General features: G+C 47.9%; 1 protein-coding gene across 4 annotated transcripts in view; it reads right to left on the bottom strand.

Moving 5' to 3' along the window:
• The window catches only part of LOC139226663 (E3 ubiquitin/ISG15 ligase TRIM25-like), a 46,043-nt gene extending 30,697 nt beyond the window's left edge, over window positions 1-15,346 (bottom strand). For all 4 annotated transcript variants that reach the window (XM_070857570.1, XM_070857572.1, XM_070857571.1 and 1 more), the window contains exons 1-5: window positions 14,636-15,346; window positions 8,688-8,783; window positions 8,355-8,585; window positions 5,945-6,116; window positions 4,258-4,329 (exon numbers count right to left, since the gene is read on the bottom strand). In XM_070857570.1, coding sequence (XP_070713671.1) covers window positions 4,258-4,329; window positions 5,945-6,116; window positions 8,355-8,585; window positions 8,688-8,783; window positions 14,636-15,211 — 1,147 coding nt within the window. In that variant the 5' untranslated portion in view covers window positions 15,212-15,346. The remainder of the gene's footprint in view (window positions 1-4,257; window positions 4,330-5,944; window positions 6,117-8,354; window positions 8,586-8,687; window positions 8,784-14,635) is intronic.
• Between the last annotated feature and the right edge of the window lie 937 nt (window positions 15,347-16,283).

Genomic DNA, 16,283 nt, shown 5'->3' with positions numbered 1-16,283 from the left:
ACATAAAACAGAAGTTAAGTGTAAGCCCACCACATCATTTTTTGTTCAGCAATGCATCAAGTATCGTAAATATTTACCTTTTTATTGAATGTTCCATTTCAGGCTATATCGCAAAACTCTTTACTTGAGCTCTTCAATAGGCAGGCCCAAGACTCTCATGAACTGAAACTTAAGCTTAACCTTATGCTTGCAGTGAATGACATGTAGCAAGTGTCACAGCCCACAATATGCCCTTTTATCACTGGCTTATAACTGGAAGTAACACCAGATGTGCACGGTATACTCCTGATCAAAAGGTCAATATGGATGAGGCTATTCTGTCCATCTTAGTTCATCCTATATTTTGCCAATGCAACATCTAATTATTCCATAAATGATTCCAAGGTTTTACCTCCACTATTCTATCTGAAAGTTTATTCTATGTTTTGATTCCTCTTAATGTGAAGAACTTAAAAACCATAAGAAATAGGAGCAGGAGTACGCCATTTGGCCCCCTTGAGCCTGCTCCACCGTTCAACAAGTTTTGCAGTAACTTACGGATATCAGTCTTAAATTTGTTGTTTGAACCTGTGCCTCTTGCATTTAATTGTACACCTCTAAGATTTAGGGATTCTTCAACAGCCTTGTGGCACTAGGAATTGAAGCAAACAGCACGAAAATGACAGTTCTGCACTTGTTGCCCCGTTCCGCACTTGTTGCCCCGTTCCTGCTGTCGGTATTGCTGCCATTGTGTTTATTGGGGCCTTCACAAACCCACTTTCAATATGCGAATTGGGGTGCCACTCATGATCTGCACATTGGTATCAAGCATACAGCAACCTAACCAGCGAACCGCTGCAGGCCACTCAATAAAAGATAAGTAGAAGTTTGTTTGAAAGACATTTTGTCAGGCTAGGAGAATCACAAGTGTCCATGCCCCCCCCCCCCCCCTCCTCCTCCTCCTCCTCCTCCTCCTCCTCCCACCGCTGCAATTGTCTCCTTTTAACTCATCACTTCATCTCAGCTTCGTAGAGAAGCCGCTGGATTTTTCGCCCACCCCGATCGCCTCTCAAGCATCTCCTTTCCAGACTCGAAAACTGACGTTTCTCTAGTCCTTCCTCATACTCAAAATCTCTTTTTTATGCCCTTACGCCTCTGAATTGCCTTGGGACATTTTTTTAATGTTAAAGCTGCTATATAAACTCAAGCTGTTGTTGTAGTTGTTTACACGAGGGATCAGACTCATTTCCCTTCTCTGCAGTGCCTCCAGTTAAACATTACTCTTGTTGCACAGCAACAAGAACTAGGCCTAGTATTCAAGATGCAGCCTGGCCAGACTGCTGTAGTTTGAACTCTCCAATAGGTTGAAAAACATCACATTTACAGACCACCCTTTTCAATCTAAAGTACAAATTGTTTATTACAAGGAAGAAATATGTATAAAAGTAAAATTAGCAGATAAAATGAATGCAGTACGTAACACTCTCAGATCATTTAACGATTTTCTGAGACCAAAATAAATTGTTCAAAATTCTTCTATTACCTTTTCAGAGGCCTTTTCATTATTTTTTATGTAAGTGCCAGTTTCCGTCTTGCCACAGGCAGCTGGAAACACATTTATATGAGGGAACGGAAGAATCTCGAACTGAAGCTCAGGTAGAGCTGATCCAGGCAGCCTCAGACCTCAGCATAAGAGTTTGTTCCTCGCCTTTCTTCGAGTAAGCCCCAGTTCCTCTCTCAACCGGCAGCTAAGTGAGTTTATAATCAATGAAACCTTGCAGGCAGATAGATCATGAACTGCTGGCCCACCACCCATCCCCCCTATCCCCGGCTGCTCGATTACAAGGTCAATAACTCTGGCCTGACCAGATACAGTCGCATCGTGGTTATGTGACTAGACCAGTAATCCAGAAGCCTGGACTAAATGATCCGGAGATGAGAGTTCAAATCCCACCACGGCAGCTGTGGAATTTACATTCAGTTAATAAAATAAAAAGCTAGTATCAGTAATGGTTACCGTGAAACCACCGGATTTTTGCAAAAACCCAGCTGGTTCACTTCCTTTTAGGGAAGGAAATCTGCTGTCCTTACCCGGTCTGGCCCTTATGACTCCAGACCCACAGCAACCCTCTGAATTGTACACGGACTGCAGCGGTTCAAGAAGGTGCCTCACCACCATCTTCACAAGGGCAATTAGGGATAGGCAATAAATGCTGGCCTTGTCTGCGACGCTCACATCCCGTGAATGAATTTTTAAAAAAGATAACAATGCACTGATTTTTTGGATTTGATTTTGAATCTTACAAATTTGGTCAATTATCTCAAATGTGCACAATTGAGAGACAGTTACTGTAAATCAGCAAGAGTTATGTACATATTTGCCATTTTTATCCAGTTTCATGTATAAGCACATTATAAATATATAGAAAAAAGTAAAAAAAACTTGCATTTATATAATCGCCTTATCACATCCTCGGAAGTCCCAAAACTATTTACAAACAATGGATTACTTTTATAGTGCAGTAAGGGGAAGCCAGAGAAGTACGAGGGAGAAAGGATTAGAAGCATATGCTGATAGGGTTATTGGAAGTAAGGTGGGAGGAGGCTCGTGTGGAGCATAAACACCAGTACAAATCAGTTGGGCCGAATGGCCTGTGTAATGTATGCACCTGTGAGCATGCTCACAGCTTTGTGGAGCTATTGCCTATCCTGGGCCGACGTCCATCGAGTCGCTAAAAATGGCACTGGGCCCTGACTCCACATTGTGTGTAGAGGAGATTCAAGCACGTGGGGCGATCCTGTCCGAACTGACCCCCGTCCGGACGGAATTCCTCATCGGCGCCAAGCACCGAAACCTCCCTCGGGAGCCGGTGCCTCACAACTTGAGCTTCCTCCAGGAAATCCCCTCCGTGCCTTTCAGTTCTGCGCGGAGGGGATTCCTGTACAGGCTGCTCTTGCACACTCTCCACTTTGCCATCTTCGTCTGCCGTCCGGCCATGCCATGGCGCACCATCTTGACTTCCGGAGTAGGCGGGGGTCCCCAATGCAGTGCTCTCTATGCGGGAGTCCTCCCTTTATTTATTGGGGACTTAGCCTGGAGGGTGTTGCACGGAGCAGTCCCATGCAATTGGTTTTTAAGTCAGTTCACGGATTCCCAGGCCGCCTGTAATTTCTGTGGTCTGGAAGAATCTGTGTTCCATGTTTATGTGGAGTGTGTCAGGTTGCAACCCCTGTTGCAATATTTGAAGGGACTGCTCCTCAAATTCTGGTTGCACTTCTCTCCCATGCTCCTGATCTTTGGGTATCCTGTGCGGAGGGGAGCGGGCAGGTCGGAAGGCTTTCTCGTAGGACTGCTCCTGGGCATGGCCAAGGTAGCCATTAACCGGTCCAGGCAGCGGGCAGTCGAGGGGGTCGTTCAGCCCGACTGCCTGCCTCTCTTCCGCAGTTATGTTCGAGTCAGGGTGTCCATCGGTACCCTCTCGGCCTTCCACAAGAGGTGGACGCCGGAGGGACTGAAGTGCATCATCACCCCCGGCAACCAAATTGTAATTTGAACCATTAATATAAAAGTTAATTTGTTTAATTTGTCGGTTTTAATGCCCCTCCAGTAGGGGGGCACCTGATTTATTGTTTTACAAAAAATAGTTGTGGAGCTGTTGCACTGAGTGGCTTAGCCAGTCATGTGATGCTCACACAACTCAATAAAACCCCAGTTAATTGAGTTCAGGTTCTCCACAATGAGGCATGCTGTTGTGAACCTGGTGGATGAACTGGTAGGCTTCAGTTTGATTGTTAAACCTTTGCTAATAAACCAGCTAGTTCGTCACAGCAAATGCGTAGCTGTGAATTCTTAAGCAAAGAACCCATGAAGCAGATAGAATTACAGCACAGGCTGTAGTGTATGTAATGTAGGCAAAGACTGCAGCCTATTTGTACCAGGTCCCACAAGCAGCAAATCTGCTTTTGGTGCTGTTGGTTGAAGGAAGAATGTTAGGCAGGATATCAGGAGGATTGCCTGCTCTTCGTCAAATAGCACCATGGAAATGTTTACATCCACCTGAGCCGCCAAATGGAGTTCGGTTTCAATCTGATCTGAAAGACGACTCCACCGACAACACAGCACTTCCTCAGTACTGCACCACAGTGCCAGCCTAGGTTATGTGTTGACGTCTTGGAATGGGGCTTGAACCCACAACCAATGAATCACAATGCTACCAACTGAGCTAAGCTGGCATACAAATGTTCTTCATTTCAATTTGTAACTGAAAGAACCCTTACCCTTTTGTTGAGATGCTGCAGTTGTTGAAGGGTACTGATGTAATTTGGGATGTTGACTATTAGCCCACGGACCTGAAATATAGCAAAAAAAGTATTTTATTCAAGTAAAGCGGAAACTACCTTGAACGAGCCAAACAATATAAAATCTCTTGTAGAACCACAGTAAAGGTTGGGGTTTTCCCAATCGCCGAGGTAGAAATTATACCCCAATTAACAGACTCTGAAAACTTGACAATGTCCATTTTCACAAATTGTATAGTGTTTATTAAAATAAAATCCAGGATAGAATACAAATACATATTGGCCTGGGTTTTGCGGCGGGTATGATAGCATACTCAAGAGTATGCCGTCATACCTTCTTTGAAATCCACCACAAGCTTGGGATTTCCCCGAACTTGCAGTCTGTCAACGTGTGCGTTGACAGGCGATCTACACAGTCCACCGAAAACCAATTGCTGGCACAGTGTTGGGCTACTTGCCCAGCAATTGCATATGGAAATGTTACGGTTGTTGCAAACAGGCACAGAGCCTATTTGCATTAGCGAAAGGGGATAACTCAGGCATGTTTTAAACATTTTCATCTCAGAAATCATATAGTTTAACCATATCAAATGAATTTTTCATGTTTCTGCAAATATTAAGAGTTTTAATGATGTTGATAATTATCAGCAAAATTAAATTTTTAGTAAAGTTGGTGGAACGAAGCTAATTAGAAATTAAATTCCAATCCTGCAAATTGTAATTAAATCAGAGTATGGGATTCCCTTGAAATGATGTAAAATCAAATTCTGTTTTCTGATTGGAGGACCAGGCCCACGTGATCCCAGGTACGCTCTCACACCGACTGCGTCTCTGGGATCAGTGGGCCATTTACGCTGCCCTCCACCTCGCAGCGTCAGAGCGCAAGTTTTCGAAAAAGGACCACCATCAGGTAGGTGCGTATTCTTTTCGCAGGTCTGCAGCGTATACCAGAGGTATGTCGCCGAGTTCCAGTTTTGGCCCAAATTTTTCTGCAAAATTTCTATGCAATCGGTCCAACAACAGATCAACTAAAAAAAAAGTGAAAAGTAACCTGAACCAATACATGCAAAATGGGGACGTGGCACCATTCAGTGAATGAATTTGCATATTATGCAGATTGAACTCAGCTTACCATAGTTAAAAAAAAAGAGTTGCACCTTTCAGTATTAGAATATTCACAGCACAGAACTGTTCAATGTTCTGTTCATTCATATTTTCAGGGGGAGAAATTGCCTCTTTTTTCAGAGGTCCGGAGGCACTAACTGGGCAGAAGACACTTTTCACCTGGGGGAGTGGGGAGGGTGGGGGGTCAGGGGGAGCCACCAGCTCCTGGGAAATTGTCCGGGAGTTTGCAGAGGCACTGCCATGATAGGGCCATGCCCCGCAGGTAGCGCCCCAGGCCACCACCGATGACGTCATCGCCGTGCGTGCCGACCCCTCAGCACCTCGATCCCTTACTGCTGCGTGGGGGAGAATCGCCCTAAGGCTTCACTGAAGCCCTTCATAGTCGCACAGCCTGCCAACACTCCCCATCAAGGCTCGGCTCGGACGAATGACCACTTGTACCAGCAGGCAACTGGACCCATGGAACCTAGTGAGGAAGGCAACACCTCCAGGAGAGGAGGGGAGTGGGAAAACAATTGGAATAAAAGAAGAAAATACAAACCATTTTCTTTGACTGCCGGCAGCTTCTCCCTGTGGGCCTCATGCAGCTGCTGCATAATATTTTTCGTCAGTTCTTCAACGACGTTCTTCAAACCGGAGAGCTGCTTATCGATATCCGTGTCCAACGTGGGTAGAACCTGATCGGTCTCCATCTCTTCCAGGGCTTGAAAATTCTACAAAGCAGGACATCACAAGAGTAAGCCCTCAGCGTGACACCCCCTCACATAAAGCGCATTGCTCACCGTCCTGAGACCAGGCAGAAACCGCACGATGCTCCCATGCATTGCTGGTGCACTGCCAACTGAGTCGCTGCTTCTTCCGAGGACATGTGTGTCACCAACTGGTTTGTCCTGTTCCCCTTTCGCCCCTCCCCACTACACTCTATCTACAACATAAACAGAATGCGAACTTTCAACAACAACTTGTATTTATATAGCGTCTTTAACGTAGTGAAACGTCCCAAGGCGCTTCACAGGAGTATTATGAGATTAAAAATTTGACACAGAGTCGCATGAGGAGAAATTAGCGCAGGTGATTGGTCAAAGAGGTAGGTTTTAAGGAGCGTCTGGAAGGAAGAAAGAGAGGTAGAGAGGCGGAGACATTTAGGCAGGGAGTTCCAGAGCTTGGGGCCTAGGCAACAGGAGGCACGGCCACCAATGGTTGAGCAATTATAATCAAGGATGCTCAAGAGGGCAGAATTAGAGGAGCGCAGACATCTCGGGGGCAGGGGGATGGGGGTGGGGGGAAGCGGGGGGGGTTGTGAGGTTGGAGGTGATTACAAAGATAGGGAGGGGCGAGGCCACAGACAGATTTGAAAATAAGGATAAGAATTTTGAAATCAAGACATTGCTTAACTGGATGCCAATGTACATAGTGGGCACAGGGATGATGGGTGGGCGGGATTTGGTTAGGATACGGGCAGCTGAGTTTTGGATCACCTCTAGTTAACATAGGGTAGAATGTGGGAGGCCAGCTACGAGTGTCTTGGAATAGTCAAGTCTAGAGGTAACAAAGCAGGACACGGAAGTGGAGCTGAGTCCATGATTAGATCAGCCACGATCTTACTGAATGGCGGAGCAGGCTCGAGGAGCCAAATGGCCTACTCCTGTTCCTATTTCGTATGTTCTTAAAGGCATGGATGAGGGCTACAGCAGCGGACGAGCTGAGCCAAGGGCGGAGACGGGCGACGTTATGGAGGTGGACATAGGCAGTCTTAGTTATGCTGCAGATATGTGGTCGTAAGCTCATTTCGAGGTTAATTATGACACGAAGGTTCCGTCGATGGTGGACGTGGACAGCAGCTCAGTCCACCTGCAATGGCAGCAAAAGCAGTTTTAATGCTTTGCCTGGACACTTGCATCTGTACAGTTATAGAGGAGATCTAGATGATGGTATAAGGGTCTTTTCAGACAGGTTCAGCATCTAGAACAACCTGGTACAGGGGTCTACCGAAGAGTGGCAGCACGTGCTGCAGCGAGAATCCGCCCCACTTCACGTTAACAAATGCACTGCCCTCTGCACAAATCGGCAGCTTGGTGACACTGCACGTCACATCATTGCACCGGCTGCAGGGTGCTTACAGGGCGAGACTTCTTACAGCCTTGTTCCACTGAGCAGCTCACAGAGTAACGATGATGTCTCTCTACAGGTACCAAAACCCAAAATAACTTGCAGCATCAAAGTCAAGGACGAACACATCCTCCATTAAACTGAATTGGTACAGATCTGGGTACAGGATACAGGTCAGGGATGGCAATGAGGACAAGTCCTAATCCCGAGAGGAAGAATATAGTTCAACCAGTCACCAGTGTTGCCTCCTGCACGAAGATAAACAAAGGGAGTAAGAAGCGATTCCTATAGATGGCCCGGTTTTAATATTTCAATGTTATTTTTCTGGGGACTTAATCTGTGCATTGGAATGTTTGAAGACGCAAGGTCAAATCCAATCAAATTCCCCATTGGATGAGAGGAGGCCAATTGCGAGCAGATTTCCTGACTATAGTGGAGCAGGAATCGTGTTGGAGCAGGTTTCGGCCAATCTATCAGAGTGGCCCCAAGCAAGAGCCTGGTCGGTCTAGTAGGGCGAGAATGTATCCCAGCAAGTTTCCTGCCGAGCTGGTGACCTGGGAAGGAACACGCAGGCAGTCTAGCGGGGCAGGTATGCCCCCGAGCAGCTTTCCCTACCAGCCCAGTGAGACAGGCGTGCGTCCGAATGAGCTCGCCAACAGTCTCGGGAAGCTACCTGCTCTCAGTTGGCTCGTGCACCACCCGGCCTTTGAGCACGCATGATGGATTTCAATTTAAACGCCAGGTAACGTTTCTGATCATTGTACCGCAGATAACCTCAAGCATTGATTACAAAGCAACTAAGTTCAATAAAAGTGTGTTTTTTTTTTAAAGTTCGGCCTCACCTTTAAGAGCTGGATGTTGTCAGATTTCAGGAGCTGGTCTATCTCATCGGTCTTCCTGGACAGTCCGCTGCACTTCTGGTTCAGCCAGCTTTGGATACTGTCAGCTTGGGCCAAGGCAACGGCCTCCTCACTCTCGATGATGTTCGTTGCAATACTCTGTGATTCTTTAATGCGGTTGATCAGATCACCAAAGTGCTTATCGATATCGGACCTCACCTGAAATGTTGTTTCCTAGTTGACAGAGGGAAGGTTACAGGTACAAACAGAACGGAAACAAGGAGCTGCACAACTGTTAGAATCAACTGTTTTAAACAAGTATGGATTGGTACTCACTTTGATAGAAGTGACATTGTCCTTTAATTTAATAATTGCTGTGTTAATATCTTTGATCTGACTCTGCCGCCTTATTTTTTCATCCTGAAGAAGTTTCTTTATAGGGTACACAACATACACAAAACAGCAATTAAAATGTTTCTTCAAATACATTGAATATGTAAAATAAAGCCATCTTAGTTTTACCAGCTTAAATCACAACAGACTCATTTATGCCAGGCTGCATTCACCCTGCACGGTTCCAGTCTGTGTGAAGCACTTCTCGATTCACGCTGATGCTAGACTTATGGGGGCAATAATTCGGGTCGATTGGGCCTCGGGGCTGGGGGGGGGGGGGGGGGGGTGGGCGTTAACGGGGCGAAAATGTGCGCAGTTCAGCGCCGCTACCAAGTCCCGTGAAATTCCGCAGGGGTTTGCGGTGGTGCTAACCGGTAGCGCCCCGGGCTGCTATGCCAGCGATGATGTCATCCACGTGCGCAGCGACCCATTTTTGTCCCAGAGCGAAAATTCGGTAACACCCCATGAGGGTGCCGCGGGCAATGCGCGCGACAGCTTCGCGGGCTGCGTACCGGGCTTTAGGCCAGTCGCGGGGGCGAAAATTAAAGGGGAGGTGCAGCACTGAAAATGTTTTAAATGGGCGATTTACCAGGCGCAGCCTTCTCTTCTTCAATGTTGCAGTCCGGCACTCTGCTTCTGTGCTGGGCTGCTGCCATGGCACCCTGCTCCCTGGTAGTCTGGCCCCTTCTCCCTAATGCAGGGTCCACAGCGTGCCTTCCCCTTTAATGCAAGGGGAGGGCCCGTGTTGCCGCCAGCGTTATGCATCTTTCCACGTAGCGCAGGAAAAGTCGCGTTGGTTAATGCCCCGGACCCACCCCCAGAGGAAATGGAGTGAGAGATTTTGCGCTCCACTTCCTCTCGGAGGTGGTAAGCCCAATTTTGCGCTCGTGGAGTGCAAATGTGGATTCAAGGACTCGGAGGCGAAGTGGAGCAAGACTCCCTCCTGCAGGATGCCTCACTCTGTTCCCTATTGTCAAGTTCGGCCTAAACTCCAGATTTAAAAAAAACAACTTGCATTTCTATAGCGCCTTTTGCAACCTCAGGATGTCCCAAAGTGCTTTGCAGCCAGTGAAGCACTTCTGAAGTGTAGTCACTGTTGTAACGTAGGAAGACTAACTGCAGCGTTGATATGACTGTGTAGTAAAGTCACTTTGCAACAAATGGCGAGTTCCAATAAGAAGCTTGTAGGCCAGCCTGTAGCACTGAAGCTATATAGAACAGCAGGTCTGAAATCATACAGTTTATAAACACCAGTTACAACACGATACGAAGATAGTGCCCATTTAAAATTAAGGTTAAAAACTGCAGCACTAGACACAAGTAAATGGCATGCTGCTAACCACCTGACTGAAGGCCAGTTATGCTACGGCTTTTGCATCAATGCAAAGAGATTTCAAGATGCCAGTGTACCTACTCTCTTGGAATCTGTTTTTAACGTTAGTGGAGAGATGACATTCACACAGACTCTCTCCTCATGTTAAAACTTGAACTAGAATTCAGAAGCCATCGTCACCAGTCAAAATCATCATGGCAGTCAGCTCTGCAGTTACAGCTCGGGATCTTAATATAGCTGTCCCCAGTACATCACCACTGCACCGCGATCACTCGCACACTGCACCCCAATTCTTCACCCACTGCACCCAGATACCTCCAGCACCCGGCTTCACTTACACACCATGGCTCCAAGAAGGAAAATCAAACTCGAGTTTTTCTCCCCCCACAGATCCAGGCATAAACTTCCTGTGCCACAAGGGAAAAGCACGTAACCTGCTTTTATGAGTATCAGCCTTGGCTCAGTGGGTAGCACTCTCACCTGAGTCAGAAAGCTGTGGGTTCAAGTCCCACTCCAGGGACCTGTGCACAAAAATCTAAGCTGACACTCCAATGCAATGCTGAGGGAGCGCTGCACTGTTGGAGGTGTCATCTTTTGGATGAGACGTGAAACCGAGGCCCCATCTGCTCTCTCAGGTGAACTTAAAAGATCCTATGGCACAAAGGGGAGCAGGAAAGTTATCCCTGGTGTCCGGGCCAATATTTATCCCTCAATCAACATCGCTAAAACAGATTATCTGGTCATTATCACATTGCGGTTTGTGAGAGCTTGCTTTGTGCAAATTGGCTGCTGGCGTTTCCTACATTACAACAGTGACTACACTCCAAAAAGTACTTCACTGGCTTTGAAGCGCTTTGGGATGTCTTGAGGTCGTGAAAAGTGCTATATAAATGCAAGTCTTACACTGCAAGTCAGGGCATGAGAGAGCAGCCTGATAGAGGTGCTTGTGTGTGTGTCAGTGACAAAGCGGATCCCAGTATATTTTGAATGCAAAGACACATGTGCAAACTACTGACCTTATGTCAGGATGTCACTACAGGGATCGTGCACCTGAGGGAACAGGGTATTTACTGGGTTCAGGACGATGAGCGGCAGTCAGGGCAAAGAAAAGACAGGCCTTCCGGACCGCTGCTCTGAAGCACGTGGCACGTTCAGCTGGCAGTTGCTGCCGACTGCATTAAACCCGTGCATCAGAAACCAATGGCGCAAGAATGATGTAATTGCACCTTGACAACGAGGCCAGTGGCCATGTACCAATTTTCTATGATGTTGTAATACTCGAGTTAAAGGGGCATCACTCACAGAATGACGAGTCTGCCAAACCTTTTGTGCCTCCCTCCATTTGTTTGCAGAAAGCACATTACACATCATTACAATCACAGGTAGCTGCTATTGTGACAGGAGGTTATTGTTATCAGAGGTCCAGCCATGTCCAGTGTACTATACATGTTTAAATGACTGGGCCACAATATGCTGCAGGAGTGAATCTAACGGCGTCTGCCGTTAGTTAGACTTGCCCTTGCCCTTTTAATTGTGACGATATTTTGCACTGCAAGTTACTGACGTGTGAGCTAATAATGCGAAGGCCAAAAGAGGACTCTCTAAGTTACATTTCTCGTATTAAAAGCTTTTGATCAAGGACACGTGGGCCAAGTTGTTTACAGTACTTCAGAGAACGACTGAATGCTTCTCGAACATGCTGTAAACACTCAGCAGGTCAGGTGGCATCTGTGGAGAGCAAAACAGAGTTAACGTTTCAGGTCAATGACCTTTCGTCAGAACTGCTCTGATGGAAGATCATCGACCTGAAACATTGGGGGGGAAATTGCAGTCGGGGGCTTACTTCAGGCGAACGCCTCTGACCGGAAAAATTTTAACGAAAATACCCAGAGGAAGTGTAGGATTGCGGTCGGAGGCCTAGTTTTGCAGGCCAGCATACGTATTCGTATCCTGAGATCATGTGGGCCTGAACCACCAATTAACATTTGGTATGCTCATTGATAATGGGAACGCCATTTGTACGAGCTCCCATTGCTATTAATGAGAATACCCCCCAAAAACAAGAAACACAACACACTGGTCCAGAAATCCCGACCGGCTGCTTCCCGCGGGCGATCGAGGGAAAAACTTAAAGATACGCACTTACCTGAAGCTGCTTCGCCCACGCAAGTTCCCGGTTCCGAGGCCTCCACTGACTGCGCGTCACAGCGCATGCACATCAGGATGTGCGCAGGGCTGGAGCTACAGTCACATGGCTCTGGGCAGCCAATCAGGTATGTTCTCATTTATAATAATGGGAACTCCATAAGTTGCAGTTCCCATTATTACGAATGAGACCCATTCTCCACCCCCCCCCCCCAAACACCCAAAACACTAAAAAAAAACACATTTTTATTAATTTAAATTAGTTATTTATGCATTATAAAAAATATATTTTCCCGATTTAAAAAAAAAGATTGAATTATGGTTTAAAATAAATTTACCATGGGGAGAGGGTTTTTAACAATAAAATGTGGTTTTATAATTTTATTTTAAAATGTGTGTATTTTAAAACTCTTACACCTGTAAAGGTAGGCTATATGCCTGATAAAAGCAGCCGCAAGAGTTTTCAGGACATTTGCTGGGTAAAGATAAATACCAAAATCTTGCTCAAGCTGGCTTCTGAGATACGGAAGATCTGCCAAGCTCCAACGTGACAGATTGGAAATGCCGGTTTTCGGCACATGCGCACTGTGTGCTGAAAACCGGCTTTTGCGATGCCTTCCCGAGTTCACAGACACTCCGTACGGACCTGGGGAGGCCGGAATTTCTGCCCCATAAAATTAAAAAAACACCTCACGTATTTAAAATTAATTGAAATTGAATGGAAGTAAATGTTTTAGAAAAAAAACATATTTTTCTGAAAATTGTTTTAATATTTTTTTAAATAGGGTTAAAAATAAATTTATCTGAATGGACAGGGTGTTTAAATAAAAACCACCAACGATGTCTCCGCAAGATCCTACAAATCCCTTGGGAGGACAGACGCACCAACATTAGCGTCCTTGACCAGGCCAACATCCCCAGCATTGAAGCACTGACCACACTTGATCAGCTCCGCTGGGCAGGCCACATAGTTCGCATGCCAGATATGAGACTCCCAAAGCAAGCGCTCTACTCGGAACTCCTTTACGGCAAACGAGCCGAAAGTGAGCAGATGAAACGATAGAAGGACACCCTCAAAGCCTCCCTGATAAAGTGCAACATTCCCACTGACACCTGGGAGTCCCTGGCCAAAGACCGCCCTAAGTGGAGGATGTTCATCCGGGAGGGCGCTGAGCACCTCGAGTCTCAATGCCGAGAGTGGACAGAAATCAAGCGCAGGCAGCGGAAAGAGCATGCGGCAAACCAGTCCCACCCTCCCTTACCCTCAACGACTATCTGTCCCACCTGTGACAGACTGTGGTTCTCGTATTGGACTGTACAGTCACCTAAGAACTCATTTTAAGAATGGAAGCAAGTCTTCCTCGATTTCAAGGGACTGCCGATGATGAGGCCTTTGTGTTGGGCACGAGGAATTTAGTATCTGGAGCCTGCTCGTATTATAAAAACTTAGAAAGTAGGTGCAGGAGTAGGCCATTCGACCTTTCGAGCCTGCGCCACCATTCAATATGATCATGGCAGATCATGCAACTTCAGTACCCCATTCCTGCTTTCTCTCCATACCCCTTTAGCCGTAAGGGCCACATCTAACACCCTTTTGAATATATCCAACGAACTGGACTCAACAACTTTCTGTGGTAGAGAATTCCACAGGTTTACAATTCTCAGAGTGAAGAAGTTTCTCTTCATCTTGGTCCTAAATGGCTTACCCCTTATCCTTAAGACTGTGACCCCGGGTTCTGGACTTCCCCAACATCGGGAACATTCTTCCTGCATCTAACCTGTCTAAACCCGTCAGAATTTTATATGTTTCTATGCGATCCCCTCTCATTCTTCTAAATACGAGTGAATATAAGCCTAGTCGATCCAGTCTTTCTTCATATGTCAGTCCTGCCATCCCAGGGATCAGTCTGGTGAACCTTCGCTGCACTCCCTCAACAACAAGAATGTCCTTCCTCAGATTAGGAGACCAAGATTGCACACAATACTCAAGGTGTGATCTCACCAAGGCCCTGTACAACTGCAGTAAGACCTTCCTACTCCTTTACTCAAATCCCCTCGCTATTAAGGCCAGCATGCCATTTGCTTTCTTAACTGCCTGCTGCACCTGCATGCCTACCTTCAATGACTGATGTACCATGACACCCAGGTATCGTTGCACCTCCCCTTTTAATAATCTGTCACCATTGGAGGTAATAATCTGCCTTCCTGTTTTTGCCACCAAAGTGGATAACCTCACACTAATATGCATTATGCTGCATCTGCCATGCATTTGACCACTCACCTAACCTAGCCTCCTCACAGCTCACACTGCCGCCCAGCTTAGTATCATTCTCTCTTCACACAAATAAACATAAAAAGGACACGCCAAGCACTGGTTCAGATGGGAGGTTCCCCTTTACACAAGTGATTTTACCTTTTTCTCGGTGCTCTCCTCTTCTGTGGTAATGACTTTGTGATCTCGATGGGCGTGCAGTATGCACAGGCCACAGATGCACATCTGATCAGTCTTGCAGAAGAACTCCAGGAGCTTGCAGTGCACTTTGCATTTCCTTTTATCCAGGTCCTTGACGGGGTCGGTGAGCTGATGGTCGCGAAAGGCGGCATTCTCGTAGTGAGGCCGGAGGTGGACTTCACAGAACGTGGCCAAGCAGGCCAGGCAGGACTTGGCCGCCTTGGTCCGGCTGATGCAGGAGTCGCACGGGATGTCCGACTCGGTGGTCAGCCTGGCGGCCACCTGCCCCATTCTGTTGAACTCGTCCACGATGCCGCACAGCACAATGTTTTTCTGCAGCGAGGGCCTGGGCACGAAGGCGGCCCGGCATTGCGGGCAGACGTTGACCGAATTGAGCGAGTTCTGGTCCCAGTTCTTCTGGATGCAGTCGAGGCAGAAGGTGTGCCCGCACGGGAGGTTGACGGGGTTGCTGAAGACCTCCAGGCAAATGGAGCACGAGAGCTGCTGCTCGAGGGACAGCAGGTCTGCTGTCGCCATGGGGATAACGGTCAGAGCTGCCGCATCTTCCACCGGGTCAAAGGGCACGGGGGGGTCTGAGAGCTTAGCTCGGTCACTAACCGGGAGTCCCCTCTGCTTACTCTCTCCAAACACTGACCAGAAACTCGGCTTCCTCCTCTCCTCCCACCCCTACCAGGTTAAAGGCTGCAGCTACAGTGCGCAGCAGCGACCAAAAAACCTTCCCTTTCAAAATGCAATCCGCTTTAACTGTCTCCACTTGCAGCTGAACCTCTGTGACAAGCATTCCTAACGTTGTTACGCTGGCGCGGCGCCTAAATTCAGCCAACGTCCGCCACGCGGCCGAAGCCATCGAGTCGCTAAAAACAGCTTTGGGCCCTGACTCTGTTAGGTGCATCGAGGAGGCTCAAGCACGTGGGGAGATCCCGTCCGAACTGACCCCCGTCCGGACGGAATTCCTCATTGGCGCCAAACCCCGGAACCTCCCTCGGGGGCCGGCGCCTCACAACTTGAGCCGCCTCGGGGAAATCCCCTCCGTGCCCTTCAGTTCCGCACGGAGGGGTTTCCTGTACGGGCTGCTCCTGCACACTCTCAACTTTGCCATCCTCGCCGGCCGTCCGGACACGCCATGGCGTACCATCTTGCCGTCCGGAGGAGGCGGGGGTCCCCGATGGAGGGCACTCTATGCGGGAGTCCTCCCACTATTCATCGGGGACTTGGCCTGGAGGGTGGTGCACGGAGCAGTGCCGTGCAACAAATTTTTAAGCCGGTTCACGGACTCCCAGGCCGCCTGCAATTTCTGCGGTCTGGAGGAGTCCGTGTTCCATGTTTTTATTGAGTGCACGAGGTTGCAGCCCCTGTTTCATTATTTAAAGGGGCTGCTCCTGAAATTCTGGCTGCACTTCAGTCCCACTCTCCTGATCTTTGGGCACCCTGTGCGGAGGGGAGCGGGTAGGTCCGAGGGCCTCCTCGTAGGACTGCTCCTGGGCACGGCCAAGGGTGCCATCAGCCGGTCCAGGCAGCGGGCGGTCGAGGTGGTAGTTCAACCTGACTGCCTGCCTCTCTTCCGCTCCAGGGTGTCCTTGGAGATGGA

Source organism: Pristiophorus japonicus, chromosome 16, assembly GCF_044704955.1.
Source record: "Pristiophorus japonicus isolate sPriJap1 chromosome 16, sPriJap1.hap1, whole genome shotgun sequence".
Taxonomy (NCBI): domain Eukaryota; kingdom Metazoa; phylum Chordata; class Chondrichthyes; family Pristiophoridae; genus Pristiophorus; species Pristiophorus japonicus.
This window is presented reverse-complemented; position numbering and strand designations above follow the sequence as displayed.